The 21,468-nt window shown below is 50.7% G+C and overlaps 1 protein-coding gene across 3 annotated transcripts in view; it reads right to left on the bottom strand.

Moving 5' to 3' along the window:
- Positions 1-3,101: 3,101 nt before the first annotated feature.
- CXCL12 (C-X-C motif chemokine ligand 12) overlaps positions 3,102-21,468 on the bottom strand; it is a 30,698-nt gene continuing 12,331 nt past the window's right edge. Inside the window, exon 4 of one of the 3 annotated variants that reach the window (XM_032312536.1) lies at positions 3,102-3,271. In XM_032312536.1, coding sequence (XP_032168427.1) covers positions 3,157-3,271 — 115 coding nt within the window. In that variant the 3' untranslated portion in view covers positions 3,102-3,156. Of the gene's footprint in view, positions 3,272-11,240; positions 11,283-18,209; positions 21,464-21,468 lie in introns of those variants that run through there. The other 2 variants (XM_032312538.1, XM_032312539.1) reach the window with 2 other exon arrangements.

Here is a 21,468-nt window from a genome sequence, read left to right as displayed (position 1 = left end):
ATTATGGAGAATAATGCATTCTATTTAGTCTACTGATTTAAACGTTAATCACACCCAAAAAATACCTTTACAGCAACATCTAGATTAGTATTTGACCAAACAAGTGGGGACCATCAGGTTAACAACTAAAATTAACAATCACAATTTCCATTTCCTTGTATGTGAGAGGGACTAATAATCAAACCTTCTTCCTACAGTTGTTGGGACAATGGAAAGGGCTACTCAGTAAAGTGCTGAGACAAGTGCTGACACACATCTGTACTGGGCAAGCATGAGCAGGCTTTGTCCGCTCCCATCATCCTAGTGGAGATGTGGGGGGAGTTGCCAATATACTGGATTACAGCTGTGCATGCCCTAATGTAGGGTCATTTGAGGGTTCCCAAGGTCAGTAAGTGGGGGATACTTCGGGGCACAGGTTGGCCTGTCTCCCCAGCACAACCTTTTATGAATCCTGCTTCTGCCACTTCAAATTCTCTGTCTCTTCTGAAAGGAGCCAGGGCTGTCCCTCCCTTGCTCCTTGTACCTTTCTCCCCCAATGGCCAAGCCTCCATGGGGCTTTCCCATGGCATGGGTGGTTGTGCAGGCAGGGCACTGTGCTCTTCTCTTGTTCCCACAGTTTCATTGCACAACATCTTGCTCTTTTTCATGTCTGTTTTCTACCCATTCCCCAAAGTCCTCAAAGTCAAGGACATGGTGGTTATGGGCAAAGGCTGGGGCATCAGCAGATGCTAGTGGGCTCTGCCACCTAATGACTAAATGGCCTTTGGACTTGACTCAACTTCACTGAGCCTCAGGTGCTCCATCTGTAAAATGGGAGTAACATCGACCATGGGGGACTGTGGGAAGAATAAAGGAGGCAGATAAAAAGCAGTGGCAGATAAAGCAAGTGGTTGATAATCAATGGCTGTTGTTACCCATCTCAGCAGCCCCTGCACGCGGCTCAGGCCCCAGCATGTGCTCACAAATGCCTCATTTATGTTCAACAAATCTGTCCCAGAAAAGTGGAAGGTACATCTTTGCCCTGTGCTGGGTGCTCGGAACAAGTGGAACGTCTGTGCGGGGAGCACACAGGTTTCCTTAGACCTACTAGCCTTGACCTTACCCACCTGCCTACTTACCACTGCCAGGTAAGGTACACAGCTGTCTTTTCTGATTTCCCCGTGGGCCCGTGCATTCCGCTCACAGATAACTTGCCTTTGCCTTGTTCCTCCTGAGCTTTGTCAATAACCCTGCGAGGTTGATATTCTCATTCTCCCCATTTTACAGATGGAAAAACTGGGGTTTAAAATACCGAAGGCCCTGCTGGAGGCCATGTGGCTAGCTACTCACAGCGTGGTCTCACTTCTACTCTTCAACACCGCCTTCCCTCAGAGAACAGGGTTGCCAGGCCCCGTGTGAACGACAGCATGACCGGGCCAGCAAGGCAGAAACTCCTAACCTGGTCTCTGTGTTCTGAGGGCCCAGGGTGGGCTGCTGTGGATGCCCGGAAGACCATGTGCTGGTTCCTGGCGTACAAGGGACGCGACACTCCCTGCCCACCCTCCCAGTGCTCCCAGCTCTGGCCCCCTTCCTGGGGAGGATAACACGTGGTAGAAGAGGGAATTTCTGATGAGACCTGTTTCATCAGAAGGAGAGTGTTTCTGACTTGGGAATTTTGCAAGCAAGGAGTGCACAGAAATTCCAAATTATGAAACTTTATTAGTGCCTTCAAAATACCTCTAGCTTTCCGAAGTTCCATTCTTGCATAGTTGGTTGACTTTAGAGAATTTTATAATCACTCCGTTCTTTGTTTCTTCTACGAGTCACCTTCTCCTTCTCGTCCGCCTCCTTCTTTCGTTCCATTTCTTACCTTTTTCTCTTTTATATTTCTGTTCCTCCCCTTTCTCCTGTATCTCTCTCTGTCTCTCTCTCTCTGTCTCTCTCTCTCTCTCTCTCTTCTCCTGCCCCTCTCCTGCATGGTGATTGAGTCAGGAAGGAGGCAAGTGTGAAATTCATTTTCCTGTATCAGAGCTGAGGCCTCAAACTAGTAGAGAATAATGTTGGGACAAAGAGACCTACAAGGACTTAGGGCTTATCAAAGGCAGTGGACTTCCTGTTTATACAGCTCTCCTTCCCTGGGGAGGCCCGGCAGAGCCCAGCCAGCTGTGGCCTGGGCAAGCCGCCTAGCTCCAAAGCCCAAGGTCCCACGAGTTGGTGTCAAGCCCAGCCTCTTCTCCTTGATCCCAGGCCTGCTGGAATCCCCAGTGCCGGGGCCCCCTGCGCCCCACACCTGAATGCTTCTGAGCATGCGCGGCTTTCAAACCCTGGGCCTACACGTGACAGGAGGCTGTTGCGGGCATTTCTGCCTCCATGAGCTGTCCACTGGGTAACATGGTGGCCTGGCCTTCTGGCTCCTCTGTCCTGGAGCTAGGACCCCGTGTCTCTACACTGGGCAATCATTCATCCATCCAGGCCTCACACATTCATGACATACCTACTATGTGCTCTGCACTGCTGTTCTAGGGCCCTTGTGACACTGATGGAAAACAATAAGGCTCTGTCCTTATACACTTATGCCCACAAACAGACAATGAATTAAAAAACAAATTATCAAAGAAATGCCTTTGCACCCAAATTGCCTAAAAGGTGTGGGGAAAGGGCTGGATGTGGAGAGGGTGGTCTGCCTGGTGTGATCCCGAAGACCTCTCTGAAGGGGTTTCCTTAAGTTGGGTGGTCTGCCTGGTGTGATCCGGAAGACCTCTCTGAAGGGGTTTCCTTAAGTTGAGGATGAAGAGGGGGCAGCTGTGGGAAGATGAGGGGATAGTGCTCCAGGCAAAGGAAGCAGTCAATGCAAATGTCCTGAGGCAGGAGCAAGCTGGGCTTGGCCGAGGAACACAGAAAATGCTGGGGAGGCTGGATGGCAGGAAATGGGGAGAAGGTGGTTTGGGTGAACACTGGAAGGTAACCAGAGGCAGAGCTCCTTGGGCCTGTGGGCTCTGGACACACACAGACACACGCAGACACACACAGACACACAGACACACACGGAGAATTTTACTTGGGGGAAAAAGGTTTGAAAGAATTTATGTTTTAAACATCCAACTATCTGGCAGGAGCTCTTGACGACCCAGCGGGGCTGGGTAGAAGGTGTGGTGCCATCGGGAACTCTGCTGTTCATCATACATCATGTAGCCAGAGCTGGGGCGATGTAGTAGATACCGTGGAACTTATCTCCGAGCTACACAGATGCTGCAAATGTGATTTTCTTGCTTTTCCTGTGGACTTGGGCTGCCTGTGAGCAGAAGAGAGTGGATGGATGCAAGAGGGGGCAAAAATCTGAGGTGCTCCAGCTGTCCCTCGGGTGTTGTCCTGAAAGCCTCCCCTGCAAGCGTTCGCTCGTGGCCCATCTGGGATGGATGATGCTTGTCTTCGGTCTTTCAGGCCAGGGCACATATAGCTTCTGGCACTTTCCTCCATTCATATCTGTTGGTGCCCTTCCAGTGGGTGTCCACTTCACTGTGGGGACTCACAAAGGCTTTGGTGGAGCCTCCGGTGGTGGACAGAGTGGTTAAATGGGCAGCAAGAACAAGGTACTTTCCTGGGGGAATGTCCATGTAGGGGCCCAATGGAAGGGGCTGAATCCCATTCAGGAAAAGATTCTTCCTGAATAGCAAACATTTAAAAGGGTCCCAGCACCACCCTGAGCCAGTCACAGAGTCCTCAGGTGACCTACAGCAAGATGCTTGCCCCAAATGGACCCCCTGCCCCAGGCTGGCAACTGATACCCTGGGGACCCAAGAAGGGATCTTTCTTCCTCAGACATCAAGTGGTAATGTCTCTGTACGTGAGGTGAACTTTGACTGCAGATCCCCAGACTCCAGATTTTCTGTGAACAGAGACAATGACCTAGGTAAGAGGCCTTCACTACCCCAAGGCAGAGCAAGTGGGGCCTCAGGCAGCCTGGGCCACACAGGAAAGGATGGACACAATAAACCCTGAAGACCATGAGAAGAGCCCAGGCCAGCCCGGGACACAAAGCCCTCCTGGGCACACTTGCCCTGTGAAAAAGAAACTGGAGTGGGCATACCATAACACCCTTACTGGGATCAAATTATTGGTCTTTCTATAGAGTAGCATTTCTAATTATAATGAAAATTATCTCTGAACTTTGAGCATCTCTTGGTTGCTTATTATGCTAAACATTTTAAATACATTATCTCATTTATTTCTCTCCACAGGCAATACTGTTGTCAATGACAAGGTTGGGACATGGAGAGTGTAGGTGACCTGTCTGGGGTCTCACAGGCCAAGTCTGCCTGGAACTCAGGTCCGCCCAGGTCTAACTGTAGAAGTATGGAGATTACAGTTTAAACATCTCACTCAGGAGTGGGGATGGAGTCATGCTCAGAAAATACTTTTGGTGTCATCCTAACTACTGAGTTAGAATCCACATCTGAGTAGTTTTATGCACAGATGCCGGGGCAGGGTCAGCCGTGTGTCCCCGTTGGGGTTGAAACTCGGCCCAGAGGGAGACACCCCAGGGAGCAGGCCCCTGACCGTGCAGCCCCCTGAAATGCTGCCTTTCCTTGTTCATTATCTTTGCAGTTGACTTGTACTAAACAGTAACCGGGTCTTGTTGGACAGAATGCAGACATCATGGGAAAACGGAATCTGAAAACGGGAAAGTAAGTGTAGCGATAGGGATCCTAGCAGAGCACAGATGGCGCGCGCACGTGAGGGTCCTTTCAGGAGAGGTTAATAAGGAGACTCCTTACAAAGGCGCAGGCAGGACACAGGGTCGCCAACCCCTGAGCAGGAAGAGGAAACAGTCACTAGATGCAACTTCAGGGTGTACCCCTGGACAGAGCTACAACCTTCTGACTGCAGAAACCAGGACTAACTCGGTCTGAAGGTTCCAGGGAATGGACATCCTAAGCCTACCTCTCCCAACATCTTTACTTCCCACTGGTGATGCAGATAGCAGTGCTGGCCCGACATCGGACCCCAGGGCAGACATCAGGCCCAAAAAAACTTCTGGAGGGCGACAGAAGATACTCCACACAGACCCCCAGAATCCCATCTCATGAAGTAACCTCTTTGGGTGGCAGAGTCTCTACACACGGTCGCAGGGACCGAGTCTCCAGGACACGCACTAAACCCTGATTTTTCCTTCAGATCGAAGCCCCTGCAGCTGCCGCTGCCCTCAGTTCCATGGGGAATAGGGAGGAATGGAGCGTGCTGGGTACACTCAGGGCATCCCACGAACTGAATGAGAGCAAGCGAGATCTGACTGAGGGGTGAGAGGAGACAGCATCACAGAGGCTGCGGCCACAGCCTGGAAGTGGCAAACGGGCAGGATGCCTGCGTCATCAGGGCTCCAACACTGGTCCCTGCTCTCCGCCCCGGAGGCCCCTCCCACGCCCCGGGCTCGCTCCTCACGGTCCCTGCACACTCCCCGAGACTGCTCTGTGCAGCCAGGTGACCAGACAGGCAAGGGCAGGTGTGATAGGGTGTGGGGGCCACTGAGAGAGCTTGAGTTTGAGGTGGTTTTTTGATGATCCCTCTGGCTTCGCTGCGGGGCTGGATGGAGGCAAGGGTGGGTGGTGGGGCTGAGGAATCACAGGTGGCTCTGGGTTTTTGGGTGACACCATGTGGCTTACCAAGGTAGAAAACTGGGAGCGAAATTACTTGACCTGGGGAAGGTGGGTGTGAAAATAAGGACTTCGGTTTTGTTCAGGCAAAGATTGAGATGCCTTTAATGTGCAAGCGGGTGATTGAATCAGTGAGTTCACAGCTCCCTGAGAAGTCAGGAAGGTATGTGGGATTCTCAGCATCTTGACATCAGCTTTAGGACCTCAACGATGCTCAGCCCTGAGGATTTTAGTGGCTGAGGCTGGGTTAGATTCACCTTCTTCTGCCCTGGGTAGAATTATTCCCATCTTCTTTCTTTCTGTCTATCTATCTGTCTATCTATCTATCTACTATCTATCTATCTACCTATCTATCTACTATCTAAGATCTATCTATTACTATCTAATATCTATCTAATACTATCTATCTATCTATCTATCTATCTACTATTTAATATCTATCTTCTATCTATCTATCTATCTATCTAATCTAATTTTTGAGGTCCAAAGAAGGTGGAATGGAAAGCCTGGGAGGGGAGGACACACCAAAAAGTCCAGGATGCCTAGTTTCTGGGCACTCAGGGTCAGTGCTCACTGCCTAGCCCCAAGAAGGGCAGTCTGACCAGGGGCCCTCACCAGGGCCTCTCTGGCCAACCTCGAGAAAAGTGCAGGGTCAGCCCCACTCAACCCCACAGAGCCTTTTATTCCACAAGGTGAGAGAGAAGATCCTTCAAGAAGCCGTGGATCCCGAGTGACAGAAATGGGATCAGATTTCACATGCCCTGTGGTGCCCAAGTTCATGTGACCCTTCCTCCCTTTCCCACCCATCTGTTTGTGGAGGGCTTGTTAGAAGTGACGTGAAGGCGTGCTAGGGGATAAAAACAGAGTTCAAGGAGAAAACAGGTGAACATAGGGGAAGGGAAGGAAAAATAAAATAAGACAAAAACAGAGAGGGAGGCAAACCATAAGCGAGTCTTAAGTATAGAGGACAAACTGAGGGGGTGCGGTAACCGGGTGATGGGCATGTTGGGTCAGAACAAGGTGTTTATGTAAGTGATGAGTCATCAGATTCTATTCCTGAAACCAGTACTACACTGTATGTTAACTAACTTGAATTTAAATGAAAACAACAACAACAACAATAAATAAACAGAGTGCAAGGAGATGAGGCACCGGAGTGTGAGTAGACTGAGCTCTGGAAACACTGGAGTAGGCAGATGGGGGCTGGCATGGCCCTGGGAGCCTGGGCAGGGCACTGCACCCCTCCAAAGAGGTACTGGGGAGATACTTGAATCAGAAATCAAAAGGCTAACCCCCCAGGTCTTCATGTCACCTGGATGAGGCAGCCTCACTCTCAGGTGCGCTGAGACCAACCAGTGGAAGATACAGCACAAAAAACTTAGCTCCATTTAAGGGAAAATTTCACAATAATCAAAACTGGAAGAAATGCCCTAGACTCCCCTAGGAGACAGGGAGCTCCCTGCACCAGAGGGGCGGGATGCATGCAGAGGGAGAGACCAAGAGGCAGAATAAACACTCCAGAAGAGGAATGTGTCTCTCAATCTTGCAATCTCACAGATCTCTTGCCCTACCGCTCCCGGAACAGGACACGGTCACCGTCTGCACATCATCTGAAGCGCTTCACTTTTTAGGCTGAATGCGCCAAGCTCCAGAGCACAGGCTCTCTCTCACCCTGTGGTCCTGGACCTGAGGCATCTTATCACTGGGGACCTGTTAGAGAGGCACGTGCTTAGGCCTCTCCCAGGCGTGGGGAACGGAATCTCTGGGGCTACAGCCAAGAAATCTATGTCCTAAGAAGTTCTTGGGAAATTCTTTTAATCCCTAAATTTGAGAATCACTGGTCCAAAGCAATGATTTCCCAGCACCAGATTACTCACGGGGTTGGGGGGATAGGATGCTGTTGGCATGCACCCCACTCCCAAGACTGATTTCTCTGCTCACAGCCTGGGAATCCAGGTTCCTACCATGCACCTGGGGCTGAGAACCCCTGGCCCAGGCCTTCCCCTTCTGCGCTTCTCTACTTGCTTTTCATGCCTGCTTTTCTCTATTTCTTTTACTGAATCCCCTTCTTGGATTTGCCTTCTTCTCTTTTCTTTCACATACTCACTGAAAACGTGCTAAGGCAATAATCTCCTTTCCAAACATCTTTGGGGAAGAAAGTGCCAAACAAGATCGACGCTTGTGAGCCAGTCCTCTGGGGGTTGGGCACAAGCATGCTAAAAATCGTGGATTCCAGTTTTTCCTAATGCTTCAGTCTATAGTTCTGGGGTGGGGGTGGGGGGGTTGCAGTGTTCAGTCTTCAAATTGCTAAACTCAATTGTTTTATTTTTTTAATAAAATGAATGCTATGCTTTATGTAATGTATTAATATACATTGCAAATGCAACCACATGAAGGTGTTTAGAGAAATACAAGCTTGCCCCATTACTCAAATGATAATAAGGGCATATGGGCCATGGTAACAAACAAAAATGGGGGTTACTTTGTAACTAGTTAACAGGTCACAGCTTCGCTGCCTCTACTGCTTGGGGTAGTGAGTTAGATTTACACCAGAGGAAAGGTAAACAAACTCAGAGCTGGCTATTTAAAGGGAGAGGACTTTCAGAGAGCCGAGATCTTGGAATGGCGAGCTGTCCTCAGCTGTCCCAGCGCGGAGGGCTGGGCATTGTGTGGAGGGAAGGGTCTGCCTCATAGGGGATACAGAGGCAATCTGGGGTGGGAAGGAAACTGGGTGGGGCAGGAATGGTTAACAGGGAGGCTTCCCAGGGGAGGGGAGGGTCCAGCTGAAGGGTGAGTGGATGGTGAGACAGAAGGTCTGGGAAGTGGCCTTGGACAAAGGAAAGGTGCCCTTGAGGACCCTGGAGGAGGCAGGAGGGAGCCCCTGTGACTGAGGATGGGGAAGGAAATTGGAGGTGGATCGGGGTGCCCTGGGAAGCTCTTGGAGGGTTTCAGATAAAGGAGTGGCGAGACCCATGCAGAACGGTTTTATTTGGTCTCTACAAAAAGCTCAGCTCACTCTTTACTGGGCAGAGTGGGGGAACGCCAAAGCAAGACAATGTGGATGACTATGCTCTAACACATTGCTCCCGTGAAGGTGCTTTTCTGTCTTCTGATTGACTCCAAAATCCACTGACTCCAAAATTCTAATAGTTGAAGGCAATTTAAAGGCCCTTCTCACATTGTTTAAAATTAAATGTTTGATATTATATTATAAATTCTGTTTTCATTCCTTTTGTTTGGTTTTTTTCCAGACTCTCATGAAAGCTCTGCATATCTTTTCTCACCAAGTTTGACTTCCACTGGCCACGTCCAGAAAGTCGGTCAGACTCTGTTTCTGTTTCTGGGTTCTGGGAAATGCCAGAGTCTATGAACCTGACCTTCACTGCACCAAGCATGGGGGGGACATACCCAGAGTCACAGATCGAGGCTGGCGCTGCTCCCATAGGCTAGCGGCAGCCCCTTTGGCTAATCAACTGTTTGGGTTTGGCTAAGATGAGATTTCTTATAAATGACTACTTCCTGCCACAATGCCACGCCCAAACCTGCCAAAGATGCCCTTTCTGTCTTGTTCTGTTTCACTTTGGAGCTGAAGGGTGTGAACATGTGAACAAAAACCTTGGTAAAGGAGCATTTTACCTCACAGATTTGTTCCACTTTGATCTGATTTCTGTAAAACAGCTCCTGATGTGTCAGAGTGGGGAAAGAAGAGAAAACTGAAATGATTTCCAAGCTGCATTGGACATTTCTGTACATCCTTTGAAACAACCTCTGGATGGGGACTAGGCTCAAGAGTGGGTGTGCGGGAACCCTGGCGAAGGGTGCCGCCCATCTTATTTTACTTGGAAACCTTATTTATTAATTAATTTGTTTGTGGGCAGGAGGCCATCTGGCTGCTTGGAGAAGGGACCTGTTTTCACCACATGGGCACCGCTGGCGCTGGGGCCGCCTGGCAGGACAGCTGGTGGAATGAATTTGCTGAAACTGGACCAATTGGGATGCAAGGCTGATGGGGAGACTGAACTCCCAAGGACACATATGTTCAAGCCTGGGGAGGTTGGTGGTTTTTGAGCCATCAGCAAAATAAAGAAATAGTGAAATCCAGACATAAGATTTTCAGTTCACAGGTAAAGGAGCAAAAATGGTTTTCAAACCACGTCCTGGGCAGCAGACTTATAATCAGATGTGCCCTGTGTGCCAGAACCACACCAGGATAGGCAGCCCTAAGGAGCTCCTGGGTCCAGCCCGGAGACGTGACTGTCCCAAACTTTCCGAAGCTGCAGGTCTGGGAAAGCTGTAGCATGTGGCAATTATATAACCTCAGGCATTTGTTTCAATATTCTGGTCAACAAGGGATTAAAATTTCTTGCATCGAATTAGCCGTGGCCTAAGAATGGAGACCTAGGAGTTAGACATCTCCATGAAATTGGGCAGAGCTGATGACTCTTGCTGATGGAACCAGGGCCAAGGGGAATAGGGTTCAAAGCCCCAGATGAGTGTGGCATCTTGTGGGAGGGCTGAGCTTGGAGCTATGGGGGACCCAGAAGAGGGCAAAGGGAGGGGAGGCAGCAGGCTGAGCCTGGGGTGGGGGACCCTGGGCCTGTGTGCCCATAGGCCAAGACTGTACCCCTAAGCACAGGAATTTGGAATGATTCCTGAACCCTGACTTCATGACAACGTTCCACCCTTGAGTGCTTCCAGCACCCCAGGAGGAGCACCATGGGAGATGGGCCTGGGGAGAAGCTGGAATGAGGGGCCTGAGATCCTTTATCCCAGCTTGGCTTCCAGCAAGGGCAGGTCAACACATATAGCTGAACGACAAACATTGCCAGGAGCACTTCACTAAGACATGGATCTGATTATAAATGGAGGAAGTGCCAGGCAGCCCTGAGAGGGGTGGGAAAGAGCCACGTGCTGGAGGGCTTTGACAGCAAAGCCCTAACTTAGCACCCAAATTACCTAGCCACGAAGTCCCAGTTGCTAGCCCTCAAACCGAGACCATGCAGAGACAGAGAGGATGGGGGTCCATGTCGGCTATAGATCCTGGGTGGCCCTAAGTGGTCACTCCCTTTCTCACGAGTATGTCAGGTTGAATGAAGTCATGGATCTAGAGAAGCCAGCTCTGAACTTGACACCTGGTCTGTCCTTGGGGAACGTTACCCGGCATCATTTTTGTGGTTATTATTCCTATTCTTCCTTATCAGCCTCCAGCACCCTCCTTCATGCCCGCTGGCCAGGCCGGAGTCTAACTCCCTTTTTCCAACCCAAGAATGCTTTTTTTATACCTACCCGCCTGCACCCATGACAGCTCATGATGGGGGTTGTTGGCCAACACTGTCACACCCAGGAGACACTTCTGCTCACCTCCTGTGTCAGATTCGGTGACTTATGTCCCCACTGAGCCCCAGGACAGCCCCCAGCCCAGCAGCCAGTGGAGGGACTCCCTGCGGTCACCATCGCCCCTCCCTCCCCGGACACCTCCTGTCTGGCCCTCAGTGGGGAGTCCGAGACACACTGGAAGGAAGGGCAGCTAGTGATATGGATGGTTCGACACAAAATGTGGAGACTCCGGTTTCTGCTGCTTCTGCGGACGTGGCTTAGGAAAGTGCTTACCTCGGCTCCTATCTCATCTGCGAATCCGGAATTCCATCTCTCCTGAAGGAAGCACGGAGTGGCGGTTAGTGTGTTTCATGCCTGGCACGTGGAGGGGAGGGACGTCCCAGCTGCCGGGCTGCTCTCCTTCCCTGCACTCAGGCAACAGCCCCATCCCGCCCCCAGGGCAGTCGAGAGCTGGCCCTTGTCCCCGTGAAGTGATCCACAGAGGAGGAACTGCAGATGAGCTCCGGGCTCGGTCAGGCTCAGGGACTTCTGCAGGTCCCCTGTATGGTCTGTGATGGGGTGGGCTCTGACAGCAGGCCCCGCGATCCTTGTTTTCCTGGGCTGGCCTCCCGGCCTCGTGCCTGGTGTCCAGAGAGGATGAGGAGCCCAAGGCCAGGCTGGGAATTCAGGTGCCCCAGAGAGCAGCTCCAGTTTGGGTGAAGAGAGGAAGGCCAGGGGAGGAAGGGGGATGTGGACCCAAGGCTTGTCTAGGCTTTGCCAAAAGGAGGGGAGGAGGCAGAAGAGGAAGAGGGGCTGGGAGGAACAGCAACTTTTGCCCTTCTGGTATGAGCTTAGCAGATTTCACATACTTTTTCATTATTTGATGAGGTGGCCAAAGGATTTATTTTTTGAAATAGGACATTCTGAGAGAGAAATGGTGCTGTTAGTCATTTTGCTGGGGCAACAGGTAGCCACTGGAACTGTCCAGGCACATTGGAATGCCTGGTCACTCTTTAATGACTTTGAAAGGGCATCTGAACAGGATCATGGTACCCCTGATTGTCCAAGGAATGACCCTCTCAGATTCCCCTCTTTGAGAATTTTGGGTTCAAGTCCCCCTTTTCTGTGACTCCAGGTGTCAGATCCTGGCTCCCTGTGGCCGCGGTGCTGATCCAGGGCACGAGTCCACAATGACCAGTCTGGGGAGGTCAGCAGGGGAGCCTCATGAGCCCTGCCACAAAGGAAATGGACTCTCTCACAAGGCCACTTGAGAACACAGGCCTTGGCAGCTACAGGGACAGTGCCTTGTGGGTGAGATCTTGTTATTCCAGAAAACCACAGAGTGAGAACCATGCCTTTCCTGGGATAGCTCATACTCGGCCATTTTTAAGAAAGTGCATACATTGAGCCTGGGGGTCCAAGATAGCTGTGCTTGGATTCCAGAACTGTGGTCCAGGCATGCACCCAGGCTTTGGGGGCTCCCCTGAACCTTTCTGAGCCTCCCCTGCCTTATCTGTGCTGGGATCAGCGGCATCTTTACACTGCCTAGCAGTGCCTTCCTTGTGAGGAGCTGCCTTCAGCCCCAGTACGGAGGCACAGAGCAGGAGGCTCCGTATGGGGCAGGGATTGTGGCTGTGCTGTTTTGGTTTTGAAGTATCACCATTTCCTTGTAAAGCCTACAGCTGTTTAGGAAAGAAAAAAAGATGCCATTAGATGTCTACTGTGCTTGTAAAATGTAAGCTGATTTTAGAAACACTCATGTTTTTTTTTTTTAAACCTCTGATTAAATCAAAGAAATCTGGTGTCCTCTTCCAACTTCTGTCCTCCTCAGGGAGGCAAGCCACGTTCATCACTGGGTTTTATGTGCCTAAGAGCAGTACATTTTATGAGGATAGACCACAATAAAAATTGGATTTGACATTATAAAACACATACACGTGCACACACACTTGTGTGCAAATTGTTCTAGTAAGTGTGACATATGCCAATGTTTTCTATACCTTTCTCTTCTTTCCTTATTTTTGGTGCTATTTCACTTTTTTAAAAAACTGCTGCTTCTGACAGTCTCTACTGATTTCATAGGCTGAGCTTGCTGAGCGTTTGCTCTGGCTGGACTGTCATTTAACTGTCAAGGGTATCCCTTTGAACCATATGGGGCAGACCCTGCCCTGAGCCAGGCAGACCCCGCCCACCACCTCTGCCCAGGGAGCTCTGCAAACTGCAAGAATGGTTTGCCAGGACCACTGGAGCCAAATAGTCCAGGATCAGTCTGGACTCCCACGTTCCAGCCTTGAGATGTGGACACTTCATGGCTGCTTAGAAAGTCTGTCTCTGTGTTCATCACACAGGAGAGGGGTGTTATCTCCTGGGACTGTGGGAAACGCCGAAGAAGGAGGCATCTGAACAACACCTCTGTAGGCTGGCAGGCAAAGACTGGTCCCAAAATGTCAGCTGGATGGAAAGCACCTGACCAAGGTGTGTGCTTGTCCTCCCTGGGAACTCTGTCCTGCCTGCTTAAGGAGAAGTACAGTGAATGCATTAGCCTCCAGTTCTCCTTGGCTGCCTGAGCACAGGGGCAGGCCCCCACAGAGGAAGAACTGGAAAGAGCTGGTCCCTGGCAGGCCTCATTCCCAGGTGCCAAGGTCTGGACATGGCGCTCCGGGGTTCCCACAGTGGCCGGAAGGAGAGCCGCCTCCCCCAGAGCTCAGGAATGCCCCCAAATGATTGTTTCCTCACGGCCTACAAGCCCATGTGACCTTGCACTGATGTTCAGGGAAATGCCTGGAAGAGGCCAGGACAAGGTGAGCCTGCGACTGCATCTGGGGCCTTCCAGACTGACCAAGACCGGTCACTCCTCCTCCTGAGCAAATTCCCCCGCTGGGCTGCAGCGCCGAGCTGCTGCCTGGGAGAGTGGAACACTGTCCTGCTGCCACCAGCCTTTCCTGAGCTCTCGGCTCTTTCCCTGACCTCCTCCCCAGGGGCTGCCTGCCATCCGCCACCCCAGGTCAGGCCTGAGATGAAGCACTAGCAGCAGAGGCCCCTTCCCCGGACACTGGGCCAGTTGTCCAGCTGTCCCCAGGCCAGCCCTGACAGCCCCACAGTCTTCCCACGAAGTGTGTGCAGGTCCCCATAGGAGCAAGGAGCACTCCGAAGGAGGTGCCCTCGGGGCAGGGGTGATTCTTTAATCTTGGTCACAGAAAATGAACCACTATGGTTTTTCATGCTCTGGGGACTCCAGGGGGAAGGCTCAGGCATGGGGGATTCTAGACAAGAGGCAAGGGGTGTGTGTGTGTGTGTGTGTGTGTGACCGCTGATATGTGCACCATGGCGTGAGGAGAATTTGGTGCTAAGTGATGACTTCACAGTGTGCCCCTAAGTGTGGGAACGAACAGGCGACCTTGTGAGGTGAGTCCTGCTTTTCTTTTCAGATATGGGCCAAGACTCCCATGTGTTAACCTCCTACTAGTTTATCAGGCGGTCATTCCAAGAATATTTCCTTGGTGTCTTCTAGGGGCCAGCCACAAAATGAGCAAAGCAGACCAAGCCCCTCTCTTCCCATGTGGTATGCACCTTCTCGTGGGAAGCAGGCAGTGCCCGGAAAGCTGGCAGCAGGGGCTGTGCCTGAGGGGAGGCCAAGCAGGATAAGGGGGTCCCGTGTCACACATCAGGGAAGGGCTGCTACAGGCTGGGGAAGTCTGCAAAGGCTCTCCTCATAAGATGATGGCCAACAGAGACTGAATGAAGGGAGGGGCTAAGCCAGGTTGTATCTGGGCAGGGGCTACCAGGCCCATAAGTCCCCAGCCAGGGTCAGTCCTGGCCTGTTCAAGAGTGAGGGAACCACTGTGGCTGGAGCAGAGGGAGGGGTGAGGTCAGAAAGGTGACAGGCTCCAGTGGGTGTGAGCCTCCGTTGGTTAAAAACTGGAGGGTGTGCACGGCCAGGTGGCTCGACAGGCCACTCTTGCTGCTATCAGGGGAACTGCTGGGGCGGGGTGGGGGCGAGGGGGTGGTTGCTGGACCAAGATGGCAGCTGTGAGACGTGATTGGATTCTCAATGTATTTTGAAGCATAACTGGGTTTGTTAATGATTTAGTTCAGGGCTGTAAGGGAATAAAGTAAATCAAAGATGGCAATATGGTTTTGGCCTGAGCACCCAGAAGCAATGGAGCTGTTATTTACAGGAATGGGGATGAGCAGCTTGGGAGAAACGTGGAAAATAAGAGTTTCCTTTTGCAAATGTTCACTTTCAGGGGAGGAGGGGACGTCCAAGCCCGGAGCCCAGGAGAGAGATGGGTCTGGGTTCCTCAGTCTTTGCATGACTGGTTTCCTCAGTCTGTGCAAGGCCAGGAGAGTGAACGAGGTCACCCGGTATATGCACACGGAGAGTCTGTGGACTTGACCGAGGGGTGTTCTCATGTTCAGATGTCCAGTGATGAGGACACAGAAAAAAAAAGAAAATGAAAAGGTATGAAGCTGAAGAAATAGTCAGGAATGGTCCGCTGAGAGCGAGCCAGAGTGTGTTTCAAGGAGGGCGAGCCATGCTGTCAAGAGACCAGGCTGGGACACCGAGAAGCTGAGAAGTGATAACTGGCCATTGCATTTCCCAATGGCTCAGTGACAACCTCGACAAAGAGTGGGTCTAATAGAGTGAGTGGTAGGGCCAAAATTCTAGCCGGGAGTGGGCTTTTTAAGAAAGAGAAGAGAGAGAGGAGGGGAGAAAGAGGACACGGGAAACATAGAGCCCTCTTGTGAGGACTTGCACGTGATGCGAAGCAGAGTAGTGCAGAAGCCGTAGAGACAAGGGGCGGGAAGAATACCAGGTTGGGGGGCGCCTGGGTGGCTCAGTGTCCTCCTTGGCTCAGGTCATGATCCCAGGGTCCTGGCACTGAGTCCCACATAGGACTCCCTACTCAGTGGGAATCTGCTTATCCCTCTCTCTCTGCCTCTAATAATAAAATCTTAAAAAAAAGAAAAAAAAAAAAAAGAATACCAGGTCAGGGGTGGTTTTATTTTTGCTTCTTTTTATTTCCAGTGGGAGATATTAGAGCACTTGGTGTGTTGATATAGAGGGAACGATTGCTGGTGCAGGTGAGAGGGAGAGTCAGGAGACATGTCCTTGGGCAGGTGAGAAGCTGGCTCCAAGGCCAGGTGTAGGACGGCAAGGGAGCAGGGCGCTTCCTGCCGGGTGAGAGCGGTAGCAGTGCACCAGAGGTGGGGCTCATGGAGCCTTTTCTTATTGTTGCCTTTCCTTCTGACTTAGAAGCCAGCCCATCAGCGGAGTGAGGAGGGGGGAGGATGAAACTTTAAAGGGAGAGAATCTGTATGGAATGAACACTCTGCTTTGTTTCGGTTTGGTTTCATGGGCCAAGGGGTAGCTGCAACTCATTTGCTCAAAAATGAGTGTTGACTCCTTAAAACTTAGTAGAGTAACCTCCTTGAAATCTGAGAGTAGGTCCAAGCCCAGGTAGGAACGCCGGGGGTTGGTTGTGGCTTGTCCCTGAGGCTGTCAGCCTGGCCACCTGCTCATACATCCAATGTCTGTTCAACACCCACTATGACAAGCCCTCTTTGAGGCACGGGGAACGCGGCTCCTCGCATTCCCACCAGGACCCTGTGCAGCCTCTTGAGGGATGCCCGAGGGATGGACTCCCCCTGAGAACTCTATTTTCCCAGTTTGTCCTCAGGGGAGCTCTCCGCAGGCTGAGGATTTGCTCAAGTGATTATTACAAGTGATGTAGGCAAGTTGGGTTGATGCTGGCGGGTGCCTTCAAGGATGGAAGAGAGCCTAGGACTAAACAGAATCTGTGCACCTTGTGTGTGTGTGTGTGTGTGTGTGTGTGTGTGAGGGGGCCTCTTAGGGGATGCCTCTGGGTCCTTTATCAATCCCAATATGGCAGCAAGCACAAGCTTAAATGGTCCTTCCTTGGAGTGACAGGTGCAGCTGTTGTCAGCCGACTCTATGGGGGCCAGCAGCCCTGGGAAGCATGGTAGGCAATGGACTTTTCCTTTTTTTTTAGCTACATTGTTCTGAAGAGTCAGCATCATTCTGAATACTTGATACTTAATCCAGGGGTTGTTGGTTCCTGGTGCCAGAAGAGCAGAATGTGCTGGAACCAGCACTTACAGGTGATCAGGGAACCTACGAGACCCAACCAAGAGGCTTCTCCCCTCCTGTTCACCTTTCATGATCACTTTTAGCTCCAGGTATCTGAGCACTGCTGAGGCCTAAGGAGAGGCAGGTGGACCCCAGGAAACAGGTGGAAAGAGGGAGCGAAGCATATTCTACCCACGCAGCTACTCTGCCCAACTCTCGGGGATGCTAAGCTTCCGGGTGATAGAGGCTGGGACTAACTCAGGGCAAGAGGTGTGTCTCGAGTCACAGAGGAAGCAGAGATAAGACCAGGATCCCAGCACTGCTCTGCTAATCCACACACCCGCCTTCACCCCCCGGAAACCATGCTGTCTCTTGCCATGGCCTCCTCGAGTACTTCTTTCCTCTTCCAGTCCATCTGCAACTGAGCAGTCACATCGAAGCCACCCTAGAAACAGCCCGGAGGTTCTGAGCACAGGGCTAATGTGGTCCTGTTTGGGCCAACGGGCAAGAGGTTCTGGAGAACAGGGCAATCTGGACTCAGACATTTGTGGCTTCTGCACCAGCCCCTCCTTTCTGGTGCAGTTGACGGTGGACCAGAAAGAATGTAGAAGTAAGTGTGACAGGTTGACCTCTATGAGGACAGAACCCTACCGGGCTCACCGCCTGATCAAGTTATCCAGGACAGTGCTGGTGGGCAGCTGTTGAGAGATTCAGTAAGTTTCCAGGAGGTCCCAGTGCAGGACAGAAAATACGCCCAGGGCACTGGGTCCTTGGCGGTGCCTGTGGGAATGGGCCGCTGTTCTCCTTCACCAGGCCTTGAAAGTAGCAAATGGAGGCTTCCTGACCCACAGCTGACAGGCAACTATGTGGGTCCTTGCGTAAAACCATCCCTTCTGCAGTAGAGGACTGGCTTGCCTTTAACAAGGGATTTCTGCAAAACCAAGGACATTCCGAGAGAAGAGAGTGCCTTTCCCCCACACCCGCTACAGATCCGTTGACTAGAAGAGGCAAGCATGCCCCCAGAATTCTTCCTTACGATTAGCGTGATTGCAATGGCCTGTTTTCCACTAACCAATGCAGCTAAGATTACAGGACTCCTCTGGGATGGGCTGGAGGAAGAAAAACCAAGTTTGGAAAATTCCGAATGGCAACACTAATTTCAAACTCTTGGCTGCTACATTTGAATACATGTCTTTATTAGGAAAATTGTAAGTGGATATACATCTTTTCATTGATATGACTTCGAAGTAGAAATGGTTGTTTCTCAAAAGAAGTTATTTGTTATTTAAAAAAAAAAAAAAAAGCACACTGCATACAGGAAGCTGCCTTCTCCTGGACCATTTTCACATTATCTGGGAGATGTATTTAAACAACACAAAATACAGTATTCATCACATTTAACACTGAACCCATCACTGCCTGGAGACTAAGACACCAGCGAGGTTACGGACCCACAAGTAGCTTGGAGGGTTTTTTTTCAGCTTGGCTGTGTCAGTGGTCTGCTTATGGGACGTAAAGGTTTCTAGGGAGCACTTCCCAGGGAAGGGGATCCCTTGGAATGGGTCAGGGAGGATGTGTACAGGGACCCCACAATTCTCATCCTGCTGTGGAAGGGTGCACCCCCTGGGGCAGGGGCTTCGGGGGCTGATAAACTCCCTGCCCAGAGGCCAAGGCTATAGCATCAGGCAGCAGTCAGAAAAGGAAGGTGAAATCGGATCCAATGAAAATTCTTAGGAGTTCTCTGGGCTTCACACAAGGGGGACTGCAACCTTCTGCCATTCAGGCCGTCTGCTCCAAGCTGAGCCTCCTTGCTCCGGAGGACAGGCCCACACGCAAAGGGCCTCTCTCCTGAGCCTCCTCGCTGGGGTCTCAGCGCCTGAGCAGGGCTGGACGAAGAACAGTACACACGACACATGGCGCAGATTCAGATATAAACACACAGCACTTCGGCGAGTCCCGTCCCCAGCCCGGCCCCACAGCTGCCCAGGTCCTGATGCAAAGGCTGGCAGGGGGAGGACTGCCCTGGGGGTTACAAGGAGCCCAAGGGAAGGTCAGGTTGAGCAGCACTGTACAGGGAGGCACAGCCAGGGACTCCTAATCCATGGATGCACTTGACTCGTAGTTTTAAAGCAAAAGGGGATCAAGAGAGCCTTTTCCTTTGCAAATAGACTATTTAAATGCATATTTGCTTTCAAGAGGCCGTCTTTGTTCAGGAGCAGAGTGCAAGGAGGGCAATTGTTAGGCAGAGAACTTTTCCTGCAGTTTCTACTCTTATCTATTTTTCCCTCTATTGGGGAGAAAGGAATGATTCTTTTTTTGACTGTAGTCAAGATTTAGAGCCTTGTTTTTCTGGGAGCAAGAGATTTAATGGTTCTGGTTCATGGATTCCAGGGGAGGACGGTTCCAAATGTTCCATGAGAGTTTTAAATTATCTTGGATTACTTAGAAAATGCCCATCCCACTGAAAATTCGATCATTTCACCTATAGTATAGTTCAGGAGACCTGCAGTGATAACTTAATTTCAGAAGAGGGTCCTGAGATCAGTTCTTTATTCCTTATAGTTAATAAAGGCCCCTGTACTCTATTTTATTCAATATAACATAACTGACTTGAAGATACACGTTTTTTGTTTGGTGGACTGGCTTTCTACCTTGAAGATCCTATATAAAGGAATATTTATGGAAATGCTTTAAACATGTTCTTGACAACCCAAAGATGATTATATCTAAAAACATCTATAATTCAAGGTTATTTTATTATAATATACTTTCTGTATAGTATTTACAGTGTCCTATCGATGGATACATTTCCCGGTTTTGGCCTTCTATTTTTCTTTCTTAATTTAAAAATTTTCCCTGGGCTATTTAACCAAAGGGATAAAGTACTCATGAGACGAAATATAAAACAAAGACAATAAGCAAAAACCCCTCAAATGCCGAGCTGTTCAAAAAGTGGTATTTTAAAGCTGCTTAATGCAACTCTACAAACTGATCTTTGTAAAGGGAAACCCTTTACATGTCAAGGTTTTAACCTACTTTCCCAAACGTCCCCTTTTCTAGGAGGAATGCCCTGCTGGACATTCTGGAAGCATAAGGCAATTCCAGAGGCCAAGTCCAGAGACCACTTTACAAGGGAGCAGATGATGGGATTGCCAAGTGGGGAAAAAGATGAGGTTAGATTTTAACTGGGAAAGAATCTTCCTGTCCAGGATTCATTATTCTGTGGATTGGGTTTTCAAAAACCAAAAAAGAGTTGAGGATTCTTTTCATTTGACGGCCAAAAGAATCACGCTCTTGGCGCCACGGAGACAAAATTCTCCGTGGTTCTGAGATACTCACACCTATGGAAGCATGGAGGGAGGGCTGGCGTCCTCACAGTTCAGCCCAGCTGAAAACCGAATTCCCTTGGGCTCCGTGGATCCATCCTGGGTTTGCGATCCGTGGAGAAACCCAGGCTATCCACCCGAGAGGCTCACAGCCCTAATCAGAAACCTGGTTAAAAGACGGCTCCTGACTCTGAGCCTTTGCATACGAGGAGCTGACAGCGCATGCAGCGAGGACATTGGCTTTGAACAAGAACACAGGGTTGGACGACAGATGGTATTCCGAACAAGACACAGATGTGCACAGTGTTTTCAGAACAAGGTAACACGAGACATTTTGATTTGCTTCTTGGTGCCCAGTTTAAATGAAAGCTTTGGTCTTGAGAGAGTCTTTTTCCGGGGTGATGGAGACAGTCTTGGATACACATGATGATGGATGAGAGAGACAGTGATGAGAAGAACGTGATGGGATGTAGAGAAGAGCTCAGGATGGGGGCGTTTCTCCCCCACCCCAGCCTCACACTCCTGCCTGCCTCGGCTGGGGGAAGCTCTGTGATGCTCACTGAAGGGGAATACCCTACGCCTCACTCCAGGGAAGGGTGAGGCTTCTGCCTGGCCCTCTAAACCTAGCCCTCCTCTACCCCCTGCACAAGGACAGCCTTCACTAGGGTTTGCCCAGGCTGGTGGGCTTTGATACCTCCTGGTGGCTCTCCATCCTAGGACAGGGTGATCGGGGGTCCCAGCCTGCACAGTTCAGGGTGATACAACACTCAGGAACCTCGGGCCAGGCGAGGGGCTCCATGGGGAAGATACGGTTAAGATAGCAAGTAAAATAATGGCCTTAGTCTAAGTTCCTATCTGTCACCAGTGACATTGGATAATCAAACTAAATGAAGAGTAAACACCATATATTTTGCTACATAATCAAATGGTGAAAATAAGGCAAACTGTGCAGAACGAAGCCCTTGGAAATGCACTGGGCCCTGCCTGGGTGCAGGGGAGCCACTGCGGGCTCTTCCTAACACTGCTTTCAGACCCGGGCTCCTACTGTAAGGTTTCCTCAGGCGTCTGACCCCACCTGCGCCTCTCACATCTTGAACCTCCTGTT

This window comes from Mustela erminea, chromosome 14 (assembly GCF_009829155.1).
Source record: "Mustela erminea isolate mMusErm1 chromosome 14, mMusErm1.Pri, whole genome shotgun sequence".
Classification (NCBI taxonomy): domain Eukaryota; kingdom Metazoa; phylum Chordata; class Mammalia; order Carnivora; family Mustelidae; genus Mustela; species Mustela erminea.
The sequence above is the reverse complement of the archived record's forward strand: the minus strand, read 5'-3'. Positions and strand labels throughout refer to the sequence as shown.